Raw genomic sequence first — 25206 nt, 5'->3', positions numbered from 1 at the left:
GCTCACTTCTTTTCCAAAAGTCAGCCTTCCTCATCCATTTCAACAGTGCTGAGTGTGCCCCCCGGGTGACTTTCCCTCCCCATATTTGTCAGCAGACTTGTTCTCTAAAGCTGCTTTGTTGTTTCCTTCTTGGCACTATTCACAAGTACTCTATGTCTGCATCTACTAGCATTCCATTTGGCTTCTGCCTTCGATGTGAGCCCCTCAGGGCAGGACTTGGATTGGTCCCCTCCCCACTCTGTCTTAACTGTGTGATAACGTGTGACTCAGTTTCCCTTTTACTGTTATCAAATGAACTGAGTCCAAAAACTAAGACGGAAGCACCTCAGAAACTTCTTGTAAAAGAAAAGGACTTGTCTAAAGTAAGGACCAGGTCAGAAGCCATGTCCTTCTCTGAGGAATCAACTGTAGACACAAAAAGTGCCAACCTGGAGAGCGGGTTTACTTGTACTGATCTGGAACCTGGAGACATCGTACAAGAGTTCAACAACCAGCTGCAGCCTTGTAGCCTCCAACTAAGACACCTGACAGCAGTGATGTCATTTTCTCAGCTCCATCCCAGCCAAGTTCCTGGCATCTCCTATGCTGATATCACATAGCAGAGAGAAGCAGGACCAGCCACAGGCTGCTATTGCTCTGCAAGAGTCACTAAAAGTAAGCAACTCCTCCTGACCAATTAGCAATATTCTAGATGGTTCTTAGTATTTAGTGCTCCTGGGCACTCCTACATCCATTGTATGAAGTCATCGATTGAGCCTCACCAAGACTCCAAGGATATGAATTTCTATGCTCAATTTGAAGATGGAAACATTAGTTAAGGATCTTGCCCAAGAGTATGAAAACTAGGACCTACAACTTAGACCCAGATGTTTAGATTCTAAATCCTATCGTCTTAGATGTATTTTTACCATATGTTTCATTATTTTGTGCACAAACCCACAAATTTATATTTAAAATATCAATCCAATACGTGTCTTCCAAAATGATGCCTATTCACTGTTTCCTGGTATTCCGAACTGCTTTAGGTAACATATAACATTAATTCAGATCCTCTTCCCCTGTCTTCCCACACCACACTCTAAGTACTTATAAAAATGACTTTCCAAAGAAGAACCTGAGGCTAAGGAGTGTAACTAATTTTGTTCTGAGCCATAAAACTTTTAAGTGGTAGATCAGCATCACCTTAACTTTCCTTTTAAGTCCCCACTCTGTGACAAATGGGAATCTTGTATGGCTATCAAACCTATACGAAAATGAAGTCCAATTTGTTAGGTTCGCTGAGAGTCTAAATGGGAAAATGCATATAACCATAAAACCATCTATTGTATATGTGGTACAGGTATCTGTCAAAAAGGATTTGCTAAAGGGTCTTATTTACTTAAAAGACTGTAATTTGTATAAATGCAAAATTGATTAACCTATTTCACAAAATAAAAGGCTTTATGTGCCATATTTTATTAGTTACTTTTCTTGTGTTGTTCGGGGGGAGGGGAATTATGTAACTGAGGATTTCCTTCAGATCTTTCTGTCTCATAGAATACAGGCATGTGCCACCATTCCTGATCTATGCAGTGCTGGAGAGTGAACTTTGCCTCCTGGGATATCTCCCACTCCAGCCTGTATGGCCATACAATCTTTACTATTGGCTTTGAAGCTGATGTTACAGGTAGCACCATAGGACATATGTGAAGACTTTTAAGAAAAGACAAGAATGACTATGAGGTCACTGTTTTGCAACTAACTTGAGAAGAAATTTATTAGCAGTTTAGCTATTACTTCCCTTTAGCCTAATTTGGAGGTGGAGGGTATGAAGAAAGAGTACTGCTGAGCAAGGAGAAATGTGGGCTGTACCACTGAGTCTTTGCTCTTGGAAACCAACATCTCACAGTCTAAACATGGTGGGTTTACTTTTATAAAACTTGGTGGCAGTACTTAATTCTTTCCTACTTCTCAAGCCCTTTCACAGTAAATGCTGAGATAGAGACTAGCCTTCTACCCCTGCTTTACTAGCATTTGGTTATGTAAAGAAAGATTGATTAAATTTTCTCCGTAGAACACTCAGTACGGTGCTTGGCCCGTGGTAGAGACTCTAGTTATGTTAGATCCATTATCATCATCAACCATTACCATCTTCCAATCTTCCAGAGTCATTAAGCCCCACAGAGGGTTAGAAAAAAGGCTCAGTACTAGAGATAGAGCAGTCAAATCTTCCTTGGTAGTCTAGCAAAGCTCTCATAGTATAGTTGAGTACTCAATTCTCAGCTCCAGAGGGAAGACATACTGTTTCCTTTTCCATGAAGCCACCAGACATACATTAAATGTCATTCTTCTTCCAACCTGGGCTTTGCGACCACACACAATTCCTGGAATGACCCTCCAAAGGAAGGAAAATAGTGGCCATGTTTTACCTTCATCCCAAATGTCTGTGTGATCTGATGGCTCAGTTGAAGCTCTGAAGTGTACTCTGAGGCAGGCGCTCACAGGGACTAGCAACCTGTGACTCCTCCTGGCTTGAGCTGTCCAAACAACCCCCTTCTAACAACATACATGGGAACCTAGGACTCCCGTGCCTACATCAAGCTGCAGATACACTCCATTCAGACAAAGAAATATGAAATATGTTTCTCTACATCCTAATAGCCATCAAACACAGATAATTTCTATGCAGTGTTCATACTCAGTTTCATACTCGGTGTTGGGGAGGGGAAATCTAGTCAAGACTATCTTTAGTTGCATGCTAATAAGATAAACTGTCCTCTGAGTGATGTTTTAGGAAGAATCTCATCTTGTACCTATGGAGTTTCTGCCTCACCTTCTTCTGTATCCTTCTATGTCATCTCTCTGTGAGGAATGAGCCTAAATAGAATGAAAAAAATCTTTCCTTGGAATTCATAGGACCTATTCCTCTCTGGGCTCATTTTGACAGTTCTCCAGTGTCAAGGACCACAGACGTCCTCTTGAGGTCATGTTCTTAATATGGGCTTCCCTTTTGGAAGCAGCATAATCTTTAAGCAACAAACTCAGGAGCTAGAGCCCTAGATCCATCGATCCTGAAACTCTTCAAAATGGCTCCCCTTAGGCTGTTTAGTCTGCCCTGGATATACTACCAGTATACCATATGTACCAAATGTTAGTGTGTCAATCCCTAACATATGCCCTTGTTTGCTGCACCTCTCCACTCACAGGTCAGTTCTGGTAAAAACTCACGTTCATTATTGAGGAGACTCTTGGTCTCAGCTCTAGAATTTTATTTTCTTAGGCATGGCATAGTTTTCTGGGAGAGAATTCACTTTCCCATGCTTACTGAAGCTTTGGTTGGATTTCAGTTCACTACATTTCTGAGAGTATCACATGTCTGGGAGGTTTTGAACCAGATTAGTCTCCACTGTGTTGGCAAATCTCTCACCAAGTTTCTGTTTGTCTTGGAAATTCTGAATTTCATCATCATCTGCTCTGAAAGCTCCTTGACAAGAGGTCAGCTCCCAACTGCTCAGGAAAAGCTTCACCAAGACGTAAGCAGCTAAGTACATCTTCAAGAACCTGGGTGCATCTTGCATGTCTTGTTTTCTTTTAGGAACTGGTAACTTGTTCATTCACTTATAAGATTAATTCAAAGTTTGGAAATTTTTTTAACTCTTAAGAACTCCCAGGTCAGGATGTTTGAATCTCACTCAGAAGGGGAACTAAAACAGTCATTGGAGGTGGATAAAGGGAGGAAACTGGGTGAAAGGGGTTGAGGAGGGAAAGAAGGGACAGAGAATCAGGTATTGGGAAAACCGAGAAGAGAGGACTGGAAGAATGAATGGAAATCATCAGGGGAGGGGCATCTCTAGAAGGTTCCAAAAACCAGAGTTCCAGAAGGCCCCAACAGAGTCTACAAGGGTGACTTCAGCTGAGACTCCTAGCAGTGGGGGATATGGAGCCTTAAGTGTTCACCTCCTGTAGCCAGGCAGAACTCCCATTGGAGGGATAAGGACACCAACCCACAGAACCTTCTACCCAAAATGTGTCCTAGCTACAAGATGTGCGGGGACAAAGATGGAGCAGAGACTGGAGGAATGGCCAATCAATAACCAGCCTAACTTGAGACCCATTCCATGGTCAAGAACCAATCTCTGGCACTATTAATGTTATGTTGTTATGCTTGCAAACAGAATGGCATAACTGTCCTCCGAGAGGCTCCATGCAGCAGTGGACTAAAACAGATGCAAAGATCCACAGCCAAGCATTAGATGGAGCTTCTGGAAGAGTTAGGGGAAGAATTGAAGAATCTAGAGGGGATAAGGACTCCACAAGAAGACAAACAGAGTCAACTGGCCTGGACTCTTGGGGGTTCCCAGAGGCTGAACCAACAACCAAAGAACAATCATGGACTGGACAAGGGTTACCCCCTCTGCCGCCCACTTCACCAAACATATGTACCAAATGTGCAGTTTCATCTTCATGTGGGTCCTGCAACAACTGGAGCAGCGGTTTACACTGAATTTGTTGCCTGCCTGTGGATCCCATTACCCTAGCTGGGCCACCTCGTCTTGCCTCAGTGGGAGAAGATATGCTTAGACCTACAGTGAGCTGAAGTACCAAGGTGGGTTGGTGCCCAGAGAGGACCTCCTCCTTTTCAGAGATGGAGGGAAGGAGGTTGGGGGAGGGACCATGTAAGAGGAGGACTTGGAGGGAGGTTGCTATGGGGATATACAGTGAATAAATAAATTAATGGGAAAATGTGTACTAGTGGAACGACAAACTTCAAATGTTTTGATGCAAATAAAGACAATTTCCACTTTATGTATAGTAAAAAGAAATGGGAAAAGGTGTGCTTATGAAATAATAAACTCTTCAAATGTTTTAATGCAAATAAAGGCAATCTCAACTTTATATACCATAAAGAAAAAAACCAACCTCCCAGGGCTGGTTGTATAGTTCAGTGGGTAGCTGTGCTTAGCTTGCACAAAGCCCTAGGTTCTTTTTCCAGGAAAGGCATTAAACTGGGTGTGGTGGTTCACAGCTGTCATCTTAGCTCTTGGAAAGTGGAGGCTGGAGGACCAGAAGTTCACAGTCATCTTCGGCTCCGTAGCCAGTTTGAAGCCAGTCCAGCATGCATTATTTTCAATTTAGGTCAGTTAAGAGTGATTTAAAAAACAATCTGGACTCATTGGAAAATGATTTAAGCAAAGACATATTTTTCCAGTATAGACTGGTTATTGTTTATAGTATGTTTGCCTCATCACCAATTTCATGTAGCCTAATATTATGTCAATCAAGAAACTTGGAAGTCTTTGATTCAAAATAAAACATTTCAGTGAAGCCAAAAAAAAAAAGAAAGAAAGAAAGATGGTCAGGAGAAGGAGGAAGAAAGAAAGAAGGGAGGGAGTGGAGGGAAGGCGAGGCAAGCCAAAAAGAAAGCTCATTGGTGGAACAGTGTAAGGCCTTGGGTTCAGCTTTCAGGATCACCCCATTGAAAAAGGGAAGGAGTCTGACTCTGACTGTTTAAGTGTGACTATTTCCTGGGGAAATGGTCATTAGGAATTCATTTCTCTCAGTGAAGATACGACTTGATTATTTTGAAGTAGTTATTTTCATGGAACAGGAGGTTACTCTGCAGTCACCCCATTATTGATGCCCCAGGAGACCCTATACAGACCAAGCGTATTTGCCATAAAGTGATGCTATTACAAGGTCTTTGAGTGTGCACACACTGGTCAAGAGCTCCAAGTGTTTCATTCTCAAGAACTCCTTAGATCAATTCTCTCCACAAGTCCTAAGTTGCATAGAATTCTATATTTCTAAAGATTTTATCAACCCAACCAAAATGTATCCAGCTGACTCAGTGGCTGTGCTCTCTGGACTTTCTGGATAGCAGAAAGAAATTTCTAGATCTCCACAATCCAGAGGACAACAAAGGCTGTTAAGCAATATACTTCAATTTTTAACTTGAGAAATTATGTGTAAACATAGGAATCATCAAGTATCTACTCAGAAGCCCCACGATCTGCTAAGAATACTTCTTCTCTCCATCTTTACATAGCAGGTGCTGAGATGGGAGGTGTCTTCGGTGGCCATCCATCCACACTATACTCATCAGCATGTATGGATTCAGTTAGCTTGAAATGTCAGAAACATAGCTGAAGGCCCATTCCTTTCCAGCTGTGTCTAATTCTACACTTTTACTGGCATGTTCCTCTTATTTATATTATGTGCTTGACCCTCTGATACAACTAAGTGTGCAACTTTTAGGAGGGTAACTCCTGTATCACTAGCAATAACAAAACAAGTCTAGCTCAGGGATTTTTTTATGTTAATTGCTTTACTGCTCTGGGCTGTTATCTTAAAAAAAAAAAAAGCAATTTTCCCCAATATCTCCAACCTTATTGGAAATGTGTACTTTTCATAGTTATGAAGGTTGAGGCGATGGTTTGAATGTTCTTTGTCCAGGTTAGAAAGTGTGCCCCTGCTGAGATTCCATTAAACAATGACTCTGATGAGAGCCTGCACTGCAAAATATTACTTCAGTTTAATTGTAGGAGAAAGATCATCCCAGCATATGAAAATACTTATTTTACTTGGTCAGAAAATATAAATGATGTGATTCAACATAGTTCCCTCTTTTTCTTAGCTTCCTGGACCAAGATAAGCCGAACTGAAACAACCAAAAAAAGCCTTGCTATCTTGCTAGAACATACTTCTAAGGAACGAATTCCTAAAAGTGTTAGTCACCACACATGAGACACTTGAGTTTAGCAAGCTCCATTATGTATGAGTATCTTCCTATGAAAGCTCGATTCTTTTCTAAATCATAATTTAGTTTTAAATTCATTGACCTAGAGTATTTGAAAGGCCCATTTACTCAAGAACAGAAAGATAAACCAAACTTTGGGTCAGTTTGTTAAATTCATGGAGACACATGCTTCCCAACGTCTATTTAACTGGCGTATTCTATTCTTCAGGGATAATCATCCTGGTGGCCATCTCCCATCCCCAGGCTCCTCTTATGTGTCTGCCAAGCTGACCACGGTAGGTGAAATCTGTGTTTCCCCCACAGTGAACTGGATTCAGGCAGGAACTTCTGACATCAACGGAGCACAGCAGTGATGATATCAAATGTCACTTTCAGATGTGGGCTTCTTATGAAGTCCATACTTTTGCATGAGTTTCCTAAATGCTCTGATTATATTCGTGTGTGTGACCATGCCTGACTTTAAATGACTTCTGAGTCTAGATTACTAAAGGTGTTACAATTCCATTTAGTACTTTCTCTGTCCTTTGGACATATGTCATGAGACTCTTGAGCCAACAATCTTGAAGCTGAGCACCAGAGGCTTTACATGAAAAGTAAACTCAGAGATGTAGACATCAGCAGTAGCTGTCAACTGCACCACCCTCCCTAGACCATGCACTGCCATGTAAAATGTCACTGAGAACATGGCAGCTCAGGCCATTCACATGTCAGGACAGTCATATATCCAATTCCCACCTTCAGAACCCCATGAACTATGAAAGGAAATGAGTGTTATATATAATAATTACATATTATGCTATTAGTATTGTTTGTTTGCTGAAGCTTAAGGACAATTTTACTAGTTTAAAAGACAAACACCCCCACCCCAAGGCAGACAAACTGTACATCTCAGCAGTTGCTTGGAGAAAGAGAAAAGAACTTTTTGAAGTTATTGCCATTGAACCATTGAAGCAATCAACATGGAGGTCAGTGACAAGACAGCAGGCAGCCACACAGCAGGAGTGGGGAGTGGGGCTTTAGGGACAGAGTAAAGGAGTCCAAAGTATCAGAAAAAGGGACATACTTACATCCTGGTCAGCATCCAAAAGAAAAAGACAGACAGAAGGAAGAGAGAAAGTTGTGTCTTTCAGAGTCAAGTCAGCAAAGGGGCAGTCCCAGCTGACTCTCATGACCACTCAGCATATAGAGATTGCACTAGAGGAAGGGATATTAGCATGGTCTCAACCCACTAGGCTTTATTAAGAGGCCATAATGAACAACTACCCAACAACCTGAAAAATATCACAGCCTGCAACTTACCTCGTTGATTTCTGTCCCGTCTGAACTGGTGTACACAATTCTGTAACCACTGATCTTTCCTGATGTGGGATCCCAGGTTAACCGAGCGCTGTTAGAGCCAACATTGGAGATCCTCAAATTTCTTGGTGGGGCTAAGGGTACTAAGGGAATAGAGCATAGTGAAAACCTTAAACAGCTAAAAATCATTTAAAGTCAATGTAACACAAGAAACAGCATCCTTGATATTCAGAGTCCTTCTCACGGATGATATAATCCCAAAATACTCAATGAATTCTCTCATTAAAAAAAAAACAACAAAGTTGCCTAATTAACAGAGAAGCTCTTCTCCTTGTAGAGGATGAATGGCAGCAGAAAGTTATATATGCTTAGAAGGAAGCAAGATCTGGGTGACTCACTGTGTCTTTCTGCAGAGTGCATGCTATAAATAAGAAACCAGTGGCTCAAAAACAAGACACCTAAAACTAAGTCTGAGCTCGTCCACTCAACTCCTGTGCGTGTGTGTGTGTCCATGTGCAAAAGGAAGAAGGTGCTGTCTACCTGCATACAAGGATAACTTTGGGAATTGTCATGAGCTTTCACCAGTTTTTAACAGCAGTAAGTGTCACTGATGAGATGACCACTTTGAGTTTAACAAGTACTAAATTATCTCATTAAACTGTAATATTAGACTATTTCTCTGTTAGAATCAACAGAGTAAGGGCCTTGGAGACAAATAATGCCACTTTTCTCTGCTGCACGGGATAATGTCCTCAACTCTGAAGGTCAAGGTTTTCATTACCTACACGCACATAGATTTCAGACATTGCAGAGCTCCCAGGAGTTATTGATTATTTTTATACTTAAGAAGCTATTAACAAAGTGTAGGAAATGAAATAAAGTGATTTGATCAAGCCCTATGCATGCTTAGCTTTACATCACCCTAGAATCCAATTACATTTTGGTGACATGGCAGGAAAAAAGTCCATTTTCCTTAAAACATAAAAATTCCACTTGGGAACATTTTGAAACGATTCTCCCTCCTCCCCTCCTTCATTCTCTCCCTCCAGCTACTAATCACAGGAAAGAGCTGTATATCGTTTCAGCACCTAGGTAAATGATCATTCTTTGTGATAGACTGTTGGGTTTGCTTTTTTTTTTTTAAACAGGTAGCTTCCTTTATAAATCAAGTGGTATAGAGATACTTTCTGATGCTATTTATTTTTTATTCTTCTTCCAGATTTGTTGTTTTAAGTAGTGTTCTAAGGAGCATGACAGTACAGCTTGAACCAACAAAGAATGGATTTGAGAAAATGTTTTTATCACTAAAGTTCTATTATGCTTTTGCCTCAAGTTGAATCATAAAGACAAAGCACTGTTGACATTGGGCTACTCATGCCTTTCTAAGGAGCAGGGGCTTCCTGCACTCTCATAAGACTCAAAAGATCACAGATGGATCCATGTTTATAATGACCTATGGAAAATCACGTGAACAGACCATAATACTTAACCTATTATCATATTTTCAAAACATAGATATATTTTTTTTCTTAAAACATTTTGAGCAATTTACTTAAAATTAGCCTCCTAGATAAGCTATATCTCAATGGTATACCACTTGTTTAGCACAAACGAAGCGCTACACCAGAAAAGTAAAAATTAATAAAAATTAGCCTTCCTAATAAAATGTTAGTTAATGACGGAACATAATAATTAGGGGCTCATGGAAGGACAGCAGACACTTTTAGAAGAACCATTATTTTCTATGAGTATAAAACAGATATTGAGTAATTACATATTTTCACATGGATTTAATCTTACATCTACAACATTGCAGGTAAGACACATTTTCTTCCTTTACAGAGAGAACAACTGGCAACATTGTCATTGTCACTCAACTTAACTTGAGCTGAGCTTCCTGCCTCGGCTGCGATGAATCCAGAACCTTCTGGAGCTCTTCCCTTTCTATTCTGATCTAGTACACTGGCACATCTGGATTTAGAGAGGGAGTGTGGATTTACCGGAAGAATGCTGAAGTTCAGGGCTAATATCCCAACTTCTCATGACAGCTCAAAATTTCTTTTCCTATGTAAAATATACCTTTCCCTAAATCACAATGGCCTCTTGGGAGATTTCAATCAAAACTGGTACTTTCAGTTCAGAATCTGACACCTTTCTTTAGGCTTTAGTGATAGTATCTCATGTGAATCCCTGCCCCACTCACAGGTTGTCTCTTGTCCTGTAGCAGGATCGCTGGCCTCTTCTCCAAACATGGCATACACAGTGACTGTATATTCTGTATTGGGGAACAGCCCACTCAGTTCAATGTCTGTGTGTGTCTCTCCGATTTTCATCTGAAAAGGACACAAGCAATTAGTTCATTTCCCAATGTGTGTGTGTATGTGTGTGTGTGTGTGTGTGTTACTTGCTCTGATAAGAGTGGAACTGAGTAAACCTGCACTCCCTAGAATGAAACTGTGTGTCGCCTCACACACCTACATGAAAGAAGCTTCAGCCAGAATTTTGTATATTTCAAGTTGTTTTACATTAGAACCTGATAATATAGAACCCACAAAAACTGAGTGTCCCCCACCCCCATGCTGTGTTGGGATAATGCTTTACAGCTGGACAAGGCATAACTGTAGCCAGAACAACATCGCTGTCTGGTCCCCAGGAAAGTGGGGGTGGAACTGAATTAGACATTTTCTCTAGATGTGTGTGCCTCAGAGCAGCATGCTGGAGGCAAGTCCAAATGGGCATTTGTTACTGCTTGCTAATTCTAACCAGTCCTCGGGCTGGATGCCCGATTCTGCTTCAAGCTCAATTGCGTTGGGCCAGTTTTGTCACCCCATTTAATAAGAAGTCCATCTGGAAAAACTGCAAGTCCCTTCAGGTACTCAGAAGAGATAGGTTTGCATGACACCCAACTTGTTAGCTTGTCTCCTGATCCAAGTATAACGTTTTTGGCCTTTGAAGTTGGTCAAACTATATATAGGTTTTCTCATGTGACAACTGGACATCAAATATCTGACAGGCAGTTTTATATTTTAGAGGGAAGGAAAAAATCCCCAGAGTCTCCAGTCACACAAACCAAGTTAAGTTTTTAAATCCTAAACTATCTGAACACACACAACAAACGTACATAGATAACAATATATCTGGTGTAGATCTTATTTGGAATTAATAATTAATAAAAATTTGTCTTATACAGTTCAGATTATATTTTTTAGAAAGGCCTAATGTATACCAATAAGTTTCTCTGTAGTCTTAGCTCTGACTGCCACCTCTATCCTAATACCGATGTAAAACTAACTGCTGTCACTTAGCTTGTGTGTTTGAACATGTCTATCCCTGCTGAGTTTTGTCAACTTGCCAAAAACCTATCCATATCTTGGAAGAGAGAATCTCAACTGAGAAAATGCCCCTCACTAGACTGGTCTGTAAGCAAATCTGTGGGGCATATCTTAATGACTACGTGTAAGGGCCCATCCTAATATAGGCTGTGCTGCTCTTGGGCAGGTAGCCCTAGGTTTTCAAAGAAAGCAGAGTGAGCAAGCCATGGGGAGCAAGCTATTAAGCAGCAGCCCTCCATGGCCTCTACTTGAGGTCTTGCCTCCAGGACCATGCCTTAAGATACTGCCCTGACTTACTTTGATGATGCACTGTGATATGGAAGCATGAGCCACATAGACCCTTCACTCCACAAGTTGCTTCTTTTTGGGATATTTTATGACAGCAATAGAACTAACACAATGGTCCTTTTCAATGTTTAGTTTTACAGAGCCTTACAATATATACGAATGTAAGCCCATATTAATATAATTTTGCTTTTATTCTCTATCAATATTTTAAGACTTATCATGCTGCTACATGGGGACACCACTGTCATTAGCAATTCTTTTATGGTATTCTTTGATATAAATACTTTCATTCTAGGGATGACCATGGTTGTTGTTGACAGAGTTCTTTTACAATAAGTAAAATTTCGTTGAAAATTCTTGCAAGCTAAGTTTAGTCACATTCACTTGAGAGGTAAAGAACGGAATATCAGTGGTTTAAGGTTATCCACACTTAACAGCCCACTGAGAGGCCATCCTGGGCTATAAGAGATTTTATATGTACACTTGTGAGTGTTCACGTGTGCATGTAGGTGTGTGTGTGTGTGTGTGTGTGTGTGTGTGTGTGTTTATAAGAGAGACAGAGAGACAGACAGCTAGAGAGGGAGAAAACACTCTTGTGAGACACTACCCTTTCATCATACATCTTTAAAACAGCACAGGTATTCAACATGACAAAGTATTATTCACGGCAGCTGTATTATCAGAAATGATCAGGAATGATGGCATGCCTGAATGGGTGGGCACTGTCATGTTCTCACATGCTCACTCTGCTTGGTGCTATCCTACTTTAAAGAAGGTGCGCTGATCTGTCAGGTGACAGCTAGTGTCCTTTCATTTATGTTTTCTCTTGAGTCCTAGCATCTTTCCAGCACTAAAGTTAAATCTCTCTTCTGTCAAAGTAAAATTCAGACCAACTTTAAATTCAAATGGAGAGAAACAGCCTAAACCATAAAAACAAGAGAACACATGTCACCAAAGCTTGACCTTGAGACTCAGAGTCACGATACTTCAGCTTCTGCAGAACTAGGTTATCTGAGGCAGGCCTTTGGAAGTCAGAGAATCATGTTCCAAACTGCCTCTCTCATACTTATCCAGAAGCATGGTATCTATCTACCTGGGTGGCGTGGACAGGATGTTCTCTTTTCCTTTTTATGACTACACTACAGCAGTTGCTCTTGGTAAATTAAAAAGCCTACCCTAAATCAATGACAATCAAATATTTATAAATTTGAAAGGAAGCAAAGGAAAACCCCACTGAGCATGGAGAGGTGCTTCTGATGTGCCTAATGCATGGGCAAGAGGACCTGAGTTCAGATCCCACAAACCATCTGAGAAGTAGGTGGAATGGTACATGCATGTGACCCCGGCTCTGGAGAGATCAAGACAAAAGGATCCCAGGGCTCACTAGCCAGTCCAGCCTAGTTTGTGAGTTCCTGGTTCAATGAAAGACAATGTCTCAAAACAGTAATGTGAGAAATGAATGAGGAAGCCACCCAAAGTCAGCCTCTGCACCCTCCACATACAAATACACATACACACAAACATCCACACACAAATACACATATACACATACACACAAATACACATACACACACACAAATTCTTATCCAAGAGACATGTTTATCTGCCCCTCCAATTGCAAAGGCAAAACTTTAATTCAGTGCATACCACATAGTTACTTATAAACTCTATGTGGTAACATATATCAACTTTCTCTAGAGCCTTCTGAGAATATCTAGTTCTTGTTGTTTTGTTTTGTTTGTTTGTTTGTTTGTTTGTTTTTTGAGACAGGGTTTCTCTGTGTAGCTCTGGCTGTCCTGGAATTCACTCTGTAGATCAGGCTGGCCTCGAACTCAGAAATCCACCTGCCTCTGCCTCCCAGTGCTGGGATTAAAGGCGTGCGCCACCACTGCCCGGCGAATATCTAGTTCTTAAAACAAGAAAAACCACTTTTCAAAATCAACTCTAAGGAACTGGGGCAATCATGCAAAAACACAAGGCAGAGATGTTAATATTAAATGCTATGTACTGAATAAGATATCTCTATGTTCAACAACATGAAATTAATTAAATATAACTTGTACAAACCAATTACAAAATGCTACATATAAATCTATTGTGTAAAATATTCCTTAACAGAGTGGGAAGAAGATACTCAAAATAGATGAAATTAAAACGGCTGGCTATAAAAATGTCTTCACTTAGCAGATTACAGTGCCCAGAAGGGAGTCTGGAGAGAGGATGGCTCAGTGGTTAAGAGTATATCCTGTTTTTGCAGAGGACTTGGTTGGTTCCCAGCACCCACGTAGTGGAGTTCACAAGCACCTCTAAATCCAGTTCTAGAGGATCGGATACCCTACTCTGACCTCTTCAGTCATCTGCACACTCATGCACACACACACACACACACAGACAAACACATACACACAAATATTGACATAATTAAAATTATAAAGCAATCTTTTTAAAATATACTAAAGGGATGGGAGGGTGAAGCTCCACGATAAAGTGCCTCCCTAGTGGATGTAAAGTCCTTGATTTGGTTTCCAGAACCATAAAAGAAATAAGGAAACAGGGGAGGGAGGAAAAAAGGATAGAAGAAAAATCAAAGAAAATAGAATACATGAAAAAGAAAGACTGTAAATCAAATGTCATCAGAAAGGCCTAGAATGTGTCTCAGCAGCACAACTTGCCTAGTGGGAGATCCTGAGTGTCATCCTTAGCTTGCAAAATAATGCTTGACTGGCTTTTTGTAGTAGCCTTGTATAGGCAGTATGATTACCACCTATGTCTTTATTTTGACAATTTGAATTTTCAGAATTTTACCCAACCAATTTTTACAATACAAATTTTATCTGAGAGGCAAAGGTCCGAGGACCACAGTGGGTAGCCAGGAGTTACCTCTTTCTCATCTCCAGCCAGACCTTCTGTGAGAGGAGCATAGAGGATCAGATAGCCTGTGGCGCCAGGCACCGCATCCCACTTGACACGCATGCTGTTCTCAGTCACATCATACAGCTCGAGGTCGGAAGCCATCGGTAAGGCCACTGCAAGAAGAGGCTCTTTGTAATACTCATTCACAACTGCCCTTGAGAAAAAAATCAAGTAATAAGGAACGAGAGGCCAGGCCTTCCAGGTCATGCTAATAATCCCAGCATTCAGAAGAATGGAGTAGGATTGTTTCAACTTCAAAATCTGCCTGAGGAACTGAGTGATATCCTTTCTCAAAAATAAAATAAATAAATAACAATGCCAGCCATATTTCATATTTCAAGAGTTGGGAGAAAGGAGTTAGGATAAAGCTCTATGTCAAGGCTTGAAATGTGAACATCACTGGCGGAAAAGATGCTTTTGTTCTTTGAAAGCACAGCTGTAGATCCCTCACGTAGGACCACACCTTCTTCTCTAACCGCATTCTCAAGTCCAGCACTATGCTTACACTCGAAACGCTCTGCACGTGTTTCTCCTGGAATCCCAACCACACTTCATGGCACTAACATATGCAAATGTCCAAATGTCCCTGCTTTACAGACTCAGCTCGTACAAGACTGAGCCGTCCACGAGAGGGAAAATGGCCGTTAGACAATTTCTGCAAAGGGAAACTGTCTGGGGGAGTGGAAGGGAAGCAGCTGGGAGTGACAGGATGGGAATGCGAGCAGAGGAAGTGGATGATTTAGGGCAAATGGGATGCATATGTACGGAACACCACAATGGAAACCATTACTTCATATCGTAACTTAAGACTAATTTTAAAAAGAGAAAACACGTTTCACCAAAACAGAAGCATCGACACAAGCCTGACAGATCACTGTCACTCAAAAACCAAGCATGGCACAGAGGAAAAGCACCGTGGTCCTGGAATGTCGTTTGTAGTGTTGTTTACATAGTTATTGCTCCGTGAAGTGCATACTATTTAGGCCAGTTTGGCATAGCGCCCAAGATGTAGTGAGGACAGTTTTCCAACTGACTAAATAATTGTCGATTGATGGTTGTCTCTTAGTATGATTCTGATGTGTACATGTATGTGCGTGTGCATGTAGTATGCACATGTGTAGTTGTTATCATGCCCTGTGATCACTGTAAGGGATCAAATTCTCTTGTCTCAGGGCAAAAATGAATGCACTTCTATGGAATGCATCCAAAGTTGTTCCTTAATTCACATATAATGCTAATTGTGCCCCTGTCAGTATTCAGACGCTCCTCTGAATTATGAGGTGATTAATATTGAGGGAAATGAGCTGTGATCCCCTCACTCTTCCCCTGGGGAAGAGAAGCCCCTGAACTCCTTCTCAATTCTGACTAACAAATTTGGCACAGCTCTTGCTTCACAGTAGGTATTTACTACAAATGTTTGTTAAATAAATGGGTGGATGAATGGATGGATAGGTGGATGGATGGATGGATGGATGGATGGATGGATGGATCTGCCTCCTTCACCACCATAGTTATCCTCTCTGAAGTATGCCAGACATTTGTAAAATCCAATCCATACACACAGCTGCAAAGCTGTAGCTGCAGCACTACCCTCTCCCACATACATCATGAAAGCCATGTCCTGTGACTCTCAGTCAGGGTGTCTATCCACCTTGATCAGCCCAGTTTAGGAATAAACCACCTAAGCGAGGCTGTGCATGTTGGAAGTAGAGGAGGAGTGAATACACACATGTGGTTTCTGTTCCCCGCAGGCCTTCACTAGCAGTGTGGGCAGATACTGCAAACACTGCTATCTGGTATTCAGTTGAAGACATCAAGTTTTTCAACACTACGGAAGATACACTTCCATCCACCACCACCTGTTGAAAGAACAGTTTGAAAAGAAGATGAAATACCTCACAGGCAGAATTGAGATGAACAAGCAAACATATCTCCAGCAAAAACATCTCGCTAGATATTTTGTAATTTGAGCAGGGTCTCCATTTCCACTGTAAGGGATCAGTTCTTGTTGTCTCAGTGCATAAATGGGTGCACTTCTATGGAATGCATCCAAAGTTATTCCTTAATTCACATGTAATGCTAATTGTGCCATGCCTGGGCTAGTGATTGTCCTGGTCACATTCACATGACAACAGCAGATGTAATTTTCCCTGATGGCACTTTGGGAAACATTTAAAAGGTTTGTTAGTCATGAGAAAAATAGAGCCATTGGAAGGATTTTGGTTTATTTTTCTTTTTGGACCAGATGATTTGAAACTCCATGATCAATTTCTGTAATACTTCAAACTAGAAAAGAAGCCCACAGATTCTGCCTGGGTAGAGGACATTGTGAAACATTCTGAGGTCAGTCAGAGGTTAGAACAACAAAAGGAAGTGGAGATTTCATCATGTCTTAACTCAGTGAATCACTGCATCCAAGCAGGAAAGGGGAAGGGCCCCGCCATTGGCAATAGGTGTTCTCATCTAACTACAACTAGCCATGATGGAGAACACAGGCCACGGCTGCCTCAAGATGGCTTTCCATTGCCCTGATCTCTACAAATGTTCAGGAAATTCCAAATGCCAGAGGACTGACCCGTCCCATTACCCCATAATTGGGAACGCACAGTCTTCACTATGGCAGAAACCCCTCGCCCATCTCCAAATAGAACAAGATGCATGGAAACCTTAGTCAACTTCGGACGTACTAATTTGGGGGGAAAAGTAAACCAGCTTCTAAGTGCATACATGATCCATTCTTAGGATGACTGGATGCTGGGATGAGAGAAGATGTGGTCACCAAAACTTGAAGAACAGAGCAACAGTACAAACATGTAGAAATCTACTTCAAGTCATTTACAATATTGAAGCAGAAGGATGTTCTCCACATACATTTCTGCTTTATCCCCAATGTAAAGACTTTACGGATTGAGAAATCTGGAAAGATTGTCATGTTACCTCCTCTGGCTTTCCACCTCTGGTGGGATAATACACAACTCTGTATTTTTCCACTTTTCCCGAGGAGTGAGTCCAGTTAACCATAAAGCTCCTGGCGGTGACTTCAGACGTAATAAGCTCTGTAGGTGGCCCAATGGTGGCAAGGGCTGAGGCTAAATGAAAGAAATACACCAAATAAATCTCATTTCCCAAGTTATTCCAGTGAATGGAAGAGAAGCCACTAGGCAGGAGCAACTCTCAGAGCTATGGTGCCCACTAAGAGTCTGTCCTATGGAAAAGTTGGTTCCATTGTTAATTCTTGTTCTCATTCATGCATTCAAAACAGTTACTGTCCATTAGAAATCATTCACTGAAGTAGATTCTTAGCAACCAAACCGAAATAAAACACAGGCCTTAATTCTCAGAAACTCTGACAAGGACTATTAATAAACAATGAAGACAGGCACTTAAGTGAGTGGGCACACATCCAAAGATGCTCTTCTGGGTGTCCTTAGAGGTGCCATTTAATTCTCCGCAGCTAGACCAGGTCTAACAAGGAGCAGCTCTCGGAGCTGAGAATGCATCAGGCTTTGTACAAATATTTTTCTGCAGCAGAGGACATAGAATCTACACTGAAGATGTCCCGTCAACAAACGAGCGATATTTAAATGTAAAAGTGCACAAAGAAACTGATGCATACTGAATAATCACTCTGTGCCAGACATGTGTGCCATGTGCATGTTAAATGGTTCTGTAACGATTCGGGGCATGTAAAAGCTCAGTAGAGAGGGAGCACAACATGAAAAGAAGAATAAAGAGATTGATTGTTAGAATTTTCCAAATTTTTAGGGAACCCAAAAGAACTTCAATAACCACAGTGATGAGAAAACTATTGCACACTGTAGGTATTATATGCTTTCTTATCAAGTACGTGTGTGTGTGTGTGTGTGTGTGTGTGTCTGTCTGTCTGTCTGTCTACCTGACTGTCTGTCTGTAGACAGGGCTATATGGGAAGAGTTTAGATCTGAAATAGCCTCACTCTGAGGTCAGACAAATTTGTTCACAATCCTACAGCTTGGGTGTCCAACCCAGCCCCAAGAGATCTGTTCTGAGGAAAACAGAATGATAGACGAGAGAAGGAAAATGAGCCAAACATAATAATGAAACTCTTCTGGATACAACAGAGGCAAGAAATAAAACCAACCTCCTAAAATAAGACCTTGATACTGTCCCTCTTCCCAGATCCTATGAACCATGTGTAACCCACAGACCAATAATGTAGCGAGGGGCAAGGATTGAACAACAATGATGGATTTTTTTATTAAGAAGACAGAGTATGTGTACTTTTCTGTACCTTCTCTAAGTACAACTAAAAATTCAGGCTATTATGTACAAGACAAGCATAAGAAGGTGCTGCAGTCAGAGAGGGAAAAAAAGCAGAGACAAGAGGCACTGCAAGACCCAAGAAACACCACAGAAGTCATTTTCCTTTCTCTTTAGTGCTTAAATGTCCCTAACTAGAAAGTAAAGTTATCTGGCAACATAGAAACACCAGCGTATTCACACAAAATCTATTCCAACAAAGACTGTTCTCTCTAGCCAAAGACCAGGAAAAGGCTAGCATACAAAGGCAGAAAACTTTCAGCAGTAACTCCAGAAACACACTACGGAAAACAACTGTACTCCACCTCTCTGATACTGTAACCCATGACAACCGTTAAACAAGCCTCCCAAATTCTACCCTGCTTTGACTTTCATAATATGTCACATGTACCCCAATCCCTCCATCCAAGCCAAAGTAGGATAAAGGAGTCAGAAAACCCCTCCTCCCCCATCTCTGTGACAACAGTGTTGATCCTGGAGAGGGCCTGCCTAACTTCCAACCCAGCCTGCACCTTCACTTGGGGACACACAGTAGTCTATCAGGTCTTTCCCAGATTTGCCTCAATATGGAGCCACTCCCACAGAACTGTTAGTAGAAGCCATATCGGGGACAGAAATGAGGGACTTCTACTTCTCTAAAAAGGTGGCTATAAATGGCAGGCCAGTGAGTAGCCCTTTTTTTTCCCAAGAAACAAAAGTAGGCAAAATAAGTAACCCATACTTTAATCCTAACTAGCAAAAATGAAGTATTACTCTCCACTCTTGGCAGGATGGTATCAGACGTGTAGCCCTCGTGGAACACTTTAGTGCAATTGGACAATGAAAAACACGGCTGAAGCCAATGACAACATAAAACTCTCAGAAAACAGAAGAAAAAAATCAGTACTAAAATTAATGAATAGACTCAACAGCAGCATGTAGACGGAGGAAAAAATCAGCCAGCTTATTTGCTAGCACAGAAATGGCTGACCTTAGCAAGAGAGAACCATCAGACTCAGTGCACTGGGTCCATGCCTGCACACTCAACACCGGAATGCAGATACAGGCAGACCAAGGAAGTCAAGGTCCTTGAATCCTGGTTATAGAATTAATTCAAGGCCAAACTGGACTATAGTTAGTTCAAAAACAGTTGCTACATAAACTATCTCAGAGCCATCTTCTTTAAAGAGCTGATAGGGATAATGACAGAGCCTCAAGTAGATTGGGAACAGAAGAAAATACCTTTAATTCATCACATCAAAAGCTTTAAAGGGAATGAAAACAAAGTCCATATCCAAACAGTACTTGAGAAAACAAAAATTACTGTGCACAAGATAGAGCCACAAGAATTCACATTCAGGGGCTGGAGAGATGGCTCAGCGGTTAAGAGCACTCACTGACGGCTCTTCCAGGGGTCCTGAGTCCAATTCCCAGCAACCACATGATGGGTCACAACCATCTGTAATGGGATCTGATGCCCTCTTCTGGTGTGTCTGAAGACAGCAACAGTGTATTCGCATACATTTAATTAATCTTTTTTTTAATTCACACTCAGCTAACCATACTCCAACTTCTGAATATTGAACACAAAGCAGAAAAAAAAATCTTTAAAACAATGTGAGAAATATGCTCCTTATCTGGAGAAGAAAAATAATTTATAAACCCTGGAAACGAAGAGGAAGAGACACAACTCTGTTTGAATGTTCAGAAATAAAATTGTTTAGCAAGATCTCAACATCCAACAAATACAAGTGTCAGCAATGTAGGGAAAACCAAGAATCTCTTAGAAAAAAGAAGAGGTTTTTATCACTAGCAGACTGTCCTTAAAAGAGCTAAAAGGTGTGGTACTCTCTCACTGGAAATAAAATTAATTTAAAAAAAGGAATCCCAGGTTATTACAAATGAAGAATGAAAGAAAACATAGAACGAAGGAAGCATAATAAAATGTATTCCTTCAAGTTTTCTAAATTATGTTTAGTATGAGCTGGGGATGCAGATCAGTTGACAGAGTGGTTGTCTATTATTCAGGAAGCTCTGGGTCTAATCTCCAGAACCACATAAACTGGACATGGTGGCACACACTTGCAATCCCAGCACTGGAGAAATGGAAGCAGGAGGGTCAGAAGTTCAAGGTCGTTCTCAGCTACACAGCAGATGCATAAACACCCTGAACTATAGAAGACATTGTCCAGGAAATTGATGAATGAAACAGGAATCATAAAACTTCTGCCTTTATAACTATCACATACGATAATGATTCTATTATATGTGGGGAAATAAATGGTAACACTATTTATGATACACAGTCATGGTTAAGAAAAATGGCTGAAAGTAAGATAATTGTATACATGTCACTCAGGAAGGAAGCTGAAACCATAACTATAAACCAGGAATTCTCTTCCTAATGTTGCAACCCTTTAACACAGTGACTCATGTTGTGATAACTCCACAGCCATAAAATTATTCTTACTGCAACTTCATAATTGTAATTTTGCCACTGTCATGAATAATAATGTAGATATCTGTGTTTTGTTATGGTCTTAGGAGACTCCTGTGAGAGGGATGCTTCATACCAGGTTGAGAACCACTGCTTTAGACCCTACAGACATCAAAAACACTATAAAAGTTCTACAACATTTATGAAATGGAAATATTCCTCAAATATCAAAATGCTTTTTCTATAAGATGGAATAAGGCAACAATATCCCACCAATGCAATAGTTGCATGCAACTTGGCATGAGAAATCATAGCAAATGCAATATGGCAAGAAAATGAAATAAAAGTTGGAAAAAGAAAAAAAATTACATTTGTAAATCATATGATTTTCTACATAAAAAAATTTTAAATCCAGAAGAAAACTCCCAAACTAGTAAGTAATTTCAAGTCATATATATGATGTACAAAATAAATATCCAAAAATCAAATCCATTTCTATTTACAAGAAATAGACGTGGACCTTGAAATTAAAAATATGCAACCAAAGTCATTCATATGAAGCTAAATAACTTGTACAATTCTAAGTAAACCTTTATAGTAAATAAGCAGATAGGGTTCATAAGTCCTAAAATGTATAAAATGTTAGTGAAAGAAATCATACCTAGCTATATGAAGACATTCATAAACTGGATACGGATACTCCTAAGAATCTGAAAACGATCCTTTACCAAGTGAATATTTGGTAACTGGCAATTTATATACACATTTCCAATCACTATCCAAGTAAAATTTTTATAAAATAAAGATATTCTAATATTTAATCAAGTAATAAAGAAACACAAAGCGTTTTTTAGAACTTAGAAAGAATAACTAAGGGTTGTGGAGATGCCTCAATGGGCAAGGTGCTACAGCTTCACAAGTCTAACAACCCAGCTCAGCTCCCAAAGACCCAAGGATGTGCTGGTATACATCTGCAACCCAGCATTCCTACAGCAAGATGGGAGGTGAAGACAGAAGAACAGACTGGAGGATCTCAATCAGCCAGCCTCCAATAGCACCGCACCAGAAACAAGAGTGACATGACCTCAATGAAGTAGGAGGAGAGGAGAGAGTCAACCCCCAAAGGCTGTGTCTGACCTCTACATACAAGTCATAGTACACACATACACAAAGAAATAAAATTATAAATAATAATAGTAATGATAATGAAATGAGAAAACTCAAATCTATAAAATTTAAAGACTTACTATATAGCTACAGTAAATTAAAAATGTATTACTGGAAGAAAATTAGACAATGTGACCTAAGGAAACAGGCCAAAGAGCCTGAGATAAAACTACTACAGAATTATATCTAACTGTCACTGGCACACAAAGTTCAACTAGAGAATGCTTCGTGCTTTTGTTCTACATGCATCTTTAGAGATTTTTCTCCACAGAGGACAAACAAAATAAAACCCAAGCAAGTGAAACACTCAACATTACTAACCATGAGAAAAATGAAAATCAAAATCCACAATGTTGTATGACCATAAACTTTTCAGGACGTCTGAAAGTAAAACAAAACTAGAAAGAACATCAATATTGGAGTCAATGCACAGAAACTCAGTCACTCATATGTTGCCACTTGGCACATACATTTCTAGACTCTATGGCAGTTTCTTAATGAAAACCAAAATAAACTAAACATGGACCCAAGATACTATTCAGTCATTGCACACCTGGGCATTATTCCAAAGAAATTAAAACCTACATTTACAAAAAAATCAATAAACAAATATTCACGACAGCTTTTGCAAATACTTGAATAAACGGTGGTACATCTGTACCGAACAAAGAGCCATTGATACACATATAATTTGGAACAATCTCCAGAGAATTATTCGGCACGAAAAATTTAAATTCTCAAAGGCTGAATACTGGATAATTCCATTTGTATAATTGTTTTGAAGTGAATGTACATACGTCTATCTATATTCATACATAGATACATGGAGACTATTGGCTGTCAGGATTTAGCAAGAAGATGATAAGAGGACGTTAAATGGGAGTATGAGGAACAGCAGGAGCATTCCTGTGATGGAAATATTGTTTTCATTCTGACTCTATCTTTGCTCATAGCCTGCTGGAGTTAGGGTGGCTCTGCAGGGTGCTGCCATTAGGTTAAAGCTGGGGAAGACGATGCTAGCTCTTCATGAACTGTTCCTTACAACTTATGTGATTGCACAATTACCTCTAAATTGAGCATTTGCCTTGAACAAATGGAATAGTCTAAACGCTAGCACTTCAGAGGAAATCTCTCCTAGTCAAAGCAAGTGTCCCTTACCTTCACAAGGCATTGGAAAGAAAACAGAGTATTAAGAAAGTCAACTTGAAAAAAATAGGAATTTTTAGAGTCCTGTGGTAGACCCATGCCCACAATAATTGACTAATGTGCATGGTGAAAGATCTGTGAACATGGACATGTTTTCTCCCCTTTATGGTTCAGTGTCCACAGTGGCAGTGCTGTGTATACAGAGATACGTGTGTGCGTGTGTGTGTGTGTGTGTGTGTGTGTGTGTGTGTGTTTAAAGATCTGTGTAGACAGTGCCATACCCATGTAGGTTGTGATGCCCACATCCATTGGGTCTCTCTGTCCTCCCTTACCTTTAATCTCCTTGTCCTGCTCTTCCACTCTGGAGCAGACAGTCCGGGTCAGGCTCTCCACCACTGTGTGCATCAGGTCAAACTCAGCAACGTTGTACACATGGGTGCTGTCTGGCTCAGAAGCGATCTCCTGCAGCTCACTCAGGTCAGCATTTTTAACCCCTGCCATTGAGAATAACAGGAAGGATGGTGATACTGTAGAGAGCTAACCCACTCAGTCAAAGCATCCTTTACTCGGATGAGTGGATCCATTATGCATCCAATGACACTGACCAGGATAATGAAAATGTGGCAGATGCACACAACACAGTGTTTTTCAGCCACAGAGAGGAATGGAGCTCTGTCATTTATAGGGAAATGTGGATATAAATGGAGATAATCGTATTAATTAAGCCAGCCTCTGAAAGACAAATAATGTATTTTTTCTCATTTATTGACCTAGATTTTAGGTACATAGGTACATATAAAATCCTGTTTGTAAATACATGAAAGTACAAACCAAACTGTCTAAGGGAAAAGGGGAAAGTCACAAAGGAAGAGGGGGAAAAGGCAGGGTAGTTGGATTTGGATAAATATACTGAATGTACGGTATTTATTCAATTGAATGATTTTTTAATTACAAAAGGATTAATGTAGCAGAGTGTCAAGGCACACACCCTTAATCCCAACACTTGGGAGGCAACAGCAGGTAGATCTCTGGGAATGTAAGGCCAGCTTGGTTGACACAGTGAATTCTAGACCAAACAGTGCTACATGGTGAGATCCCGTCTCAAAAGCACAAGAAAAAGAAAACGAGGAATGTTTCATGTGAGATGTTTTCTAAATAATTAGGTGCCGATTTTTCACAGCACACACCGACAGGAGAATTAACTTTGATATAACTTCTTCTTGCACAAATATTATAGAATCAAGAAGAACTAAACCAGTGCCATAAACTATCAATCTTCAGGTTGAAACTTCTGCAACAATAAGTTTATTTACATTCAGAAAAATGTTTATAGTCTCATCAGTCATGAAGTAGGAAGATTGCCATAGTTCAAGGCCAGCTTAGGCTCCATAGTGAGAGTTCCAGGCTAGCCTGAGCTGCAGTGAGGGATGCTGGACCTCAAAATTAAAATTGAGAAATACTGGTAGGATGGAAATGTTACAGACATAATTGTTTTATGCAGTACTAAGCTGGAGGGAAATGTGGGTGAGGATATTTTTAATGGACTCAAACACCATTTACTGCCCAGTGATCTCGGCAATTTTTGATGGATCAAATAAGGAAGTTCTATAGCT

The 25206-nt window shown here is 40.4% G+C and overlaps 1 protein-coding gene across 1 annotated transcript in view; it reads right to left on the bottom strand.

The window, feature by feature from the left end:
* Col14a1 (collagen type XIV alpha 1 chain) overlaps positions 1–25206 on the bottom strand; it is a 197262-nt gene that overhangs the window by 111233 nt on the left and 60823 nt on the right. The window contains exons 8-13 of the mRNA XM_028767286.1: positions 23926–24087; positions 17503–17654; positions 16295–16424; positions 14533–14678; positions 10236–10365; positions 8036–8175 (exon numbers count right to left, since the gene is read on the bottom strand). Of these exons, the coding sequence (XP_028623119.1) occupies positions 8036–8175; positions 10236–10365; positions 14533–14678; positions 16295–16424; positions 17503–17654; positions 23926–24087 (860 nt within the window). The remainder of the gene's footprint in view (positions 1–8035; positions 8176–10235; positions 10366–14532; positions 14679–16294; positions 16425–17502; positions 17655–23925; positions 24088–25206) is intronic.

This window comes from Grammomys surdaster, unplaced genomic scaffold, assembly GCF_004785775.1.
Source record: "Grammomys surdaster isolate TR1022 unplaced genomic scaffold, NIH_TR_1.0 63, whole genome shotgun sequence".
Lineage (NCBI taxonomy): Eukaryota > Metazoa > Chordata > Mammalia > Rodentia > Muridae > Grammomys > Grammomys surdaster.
Note: the sequence above shows the minus strand (reverse complement) of the source record. Positions and strands in the feature narration are given on the sequence as shown.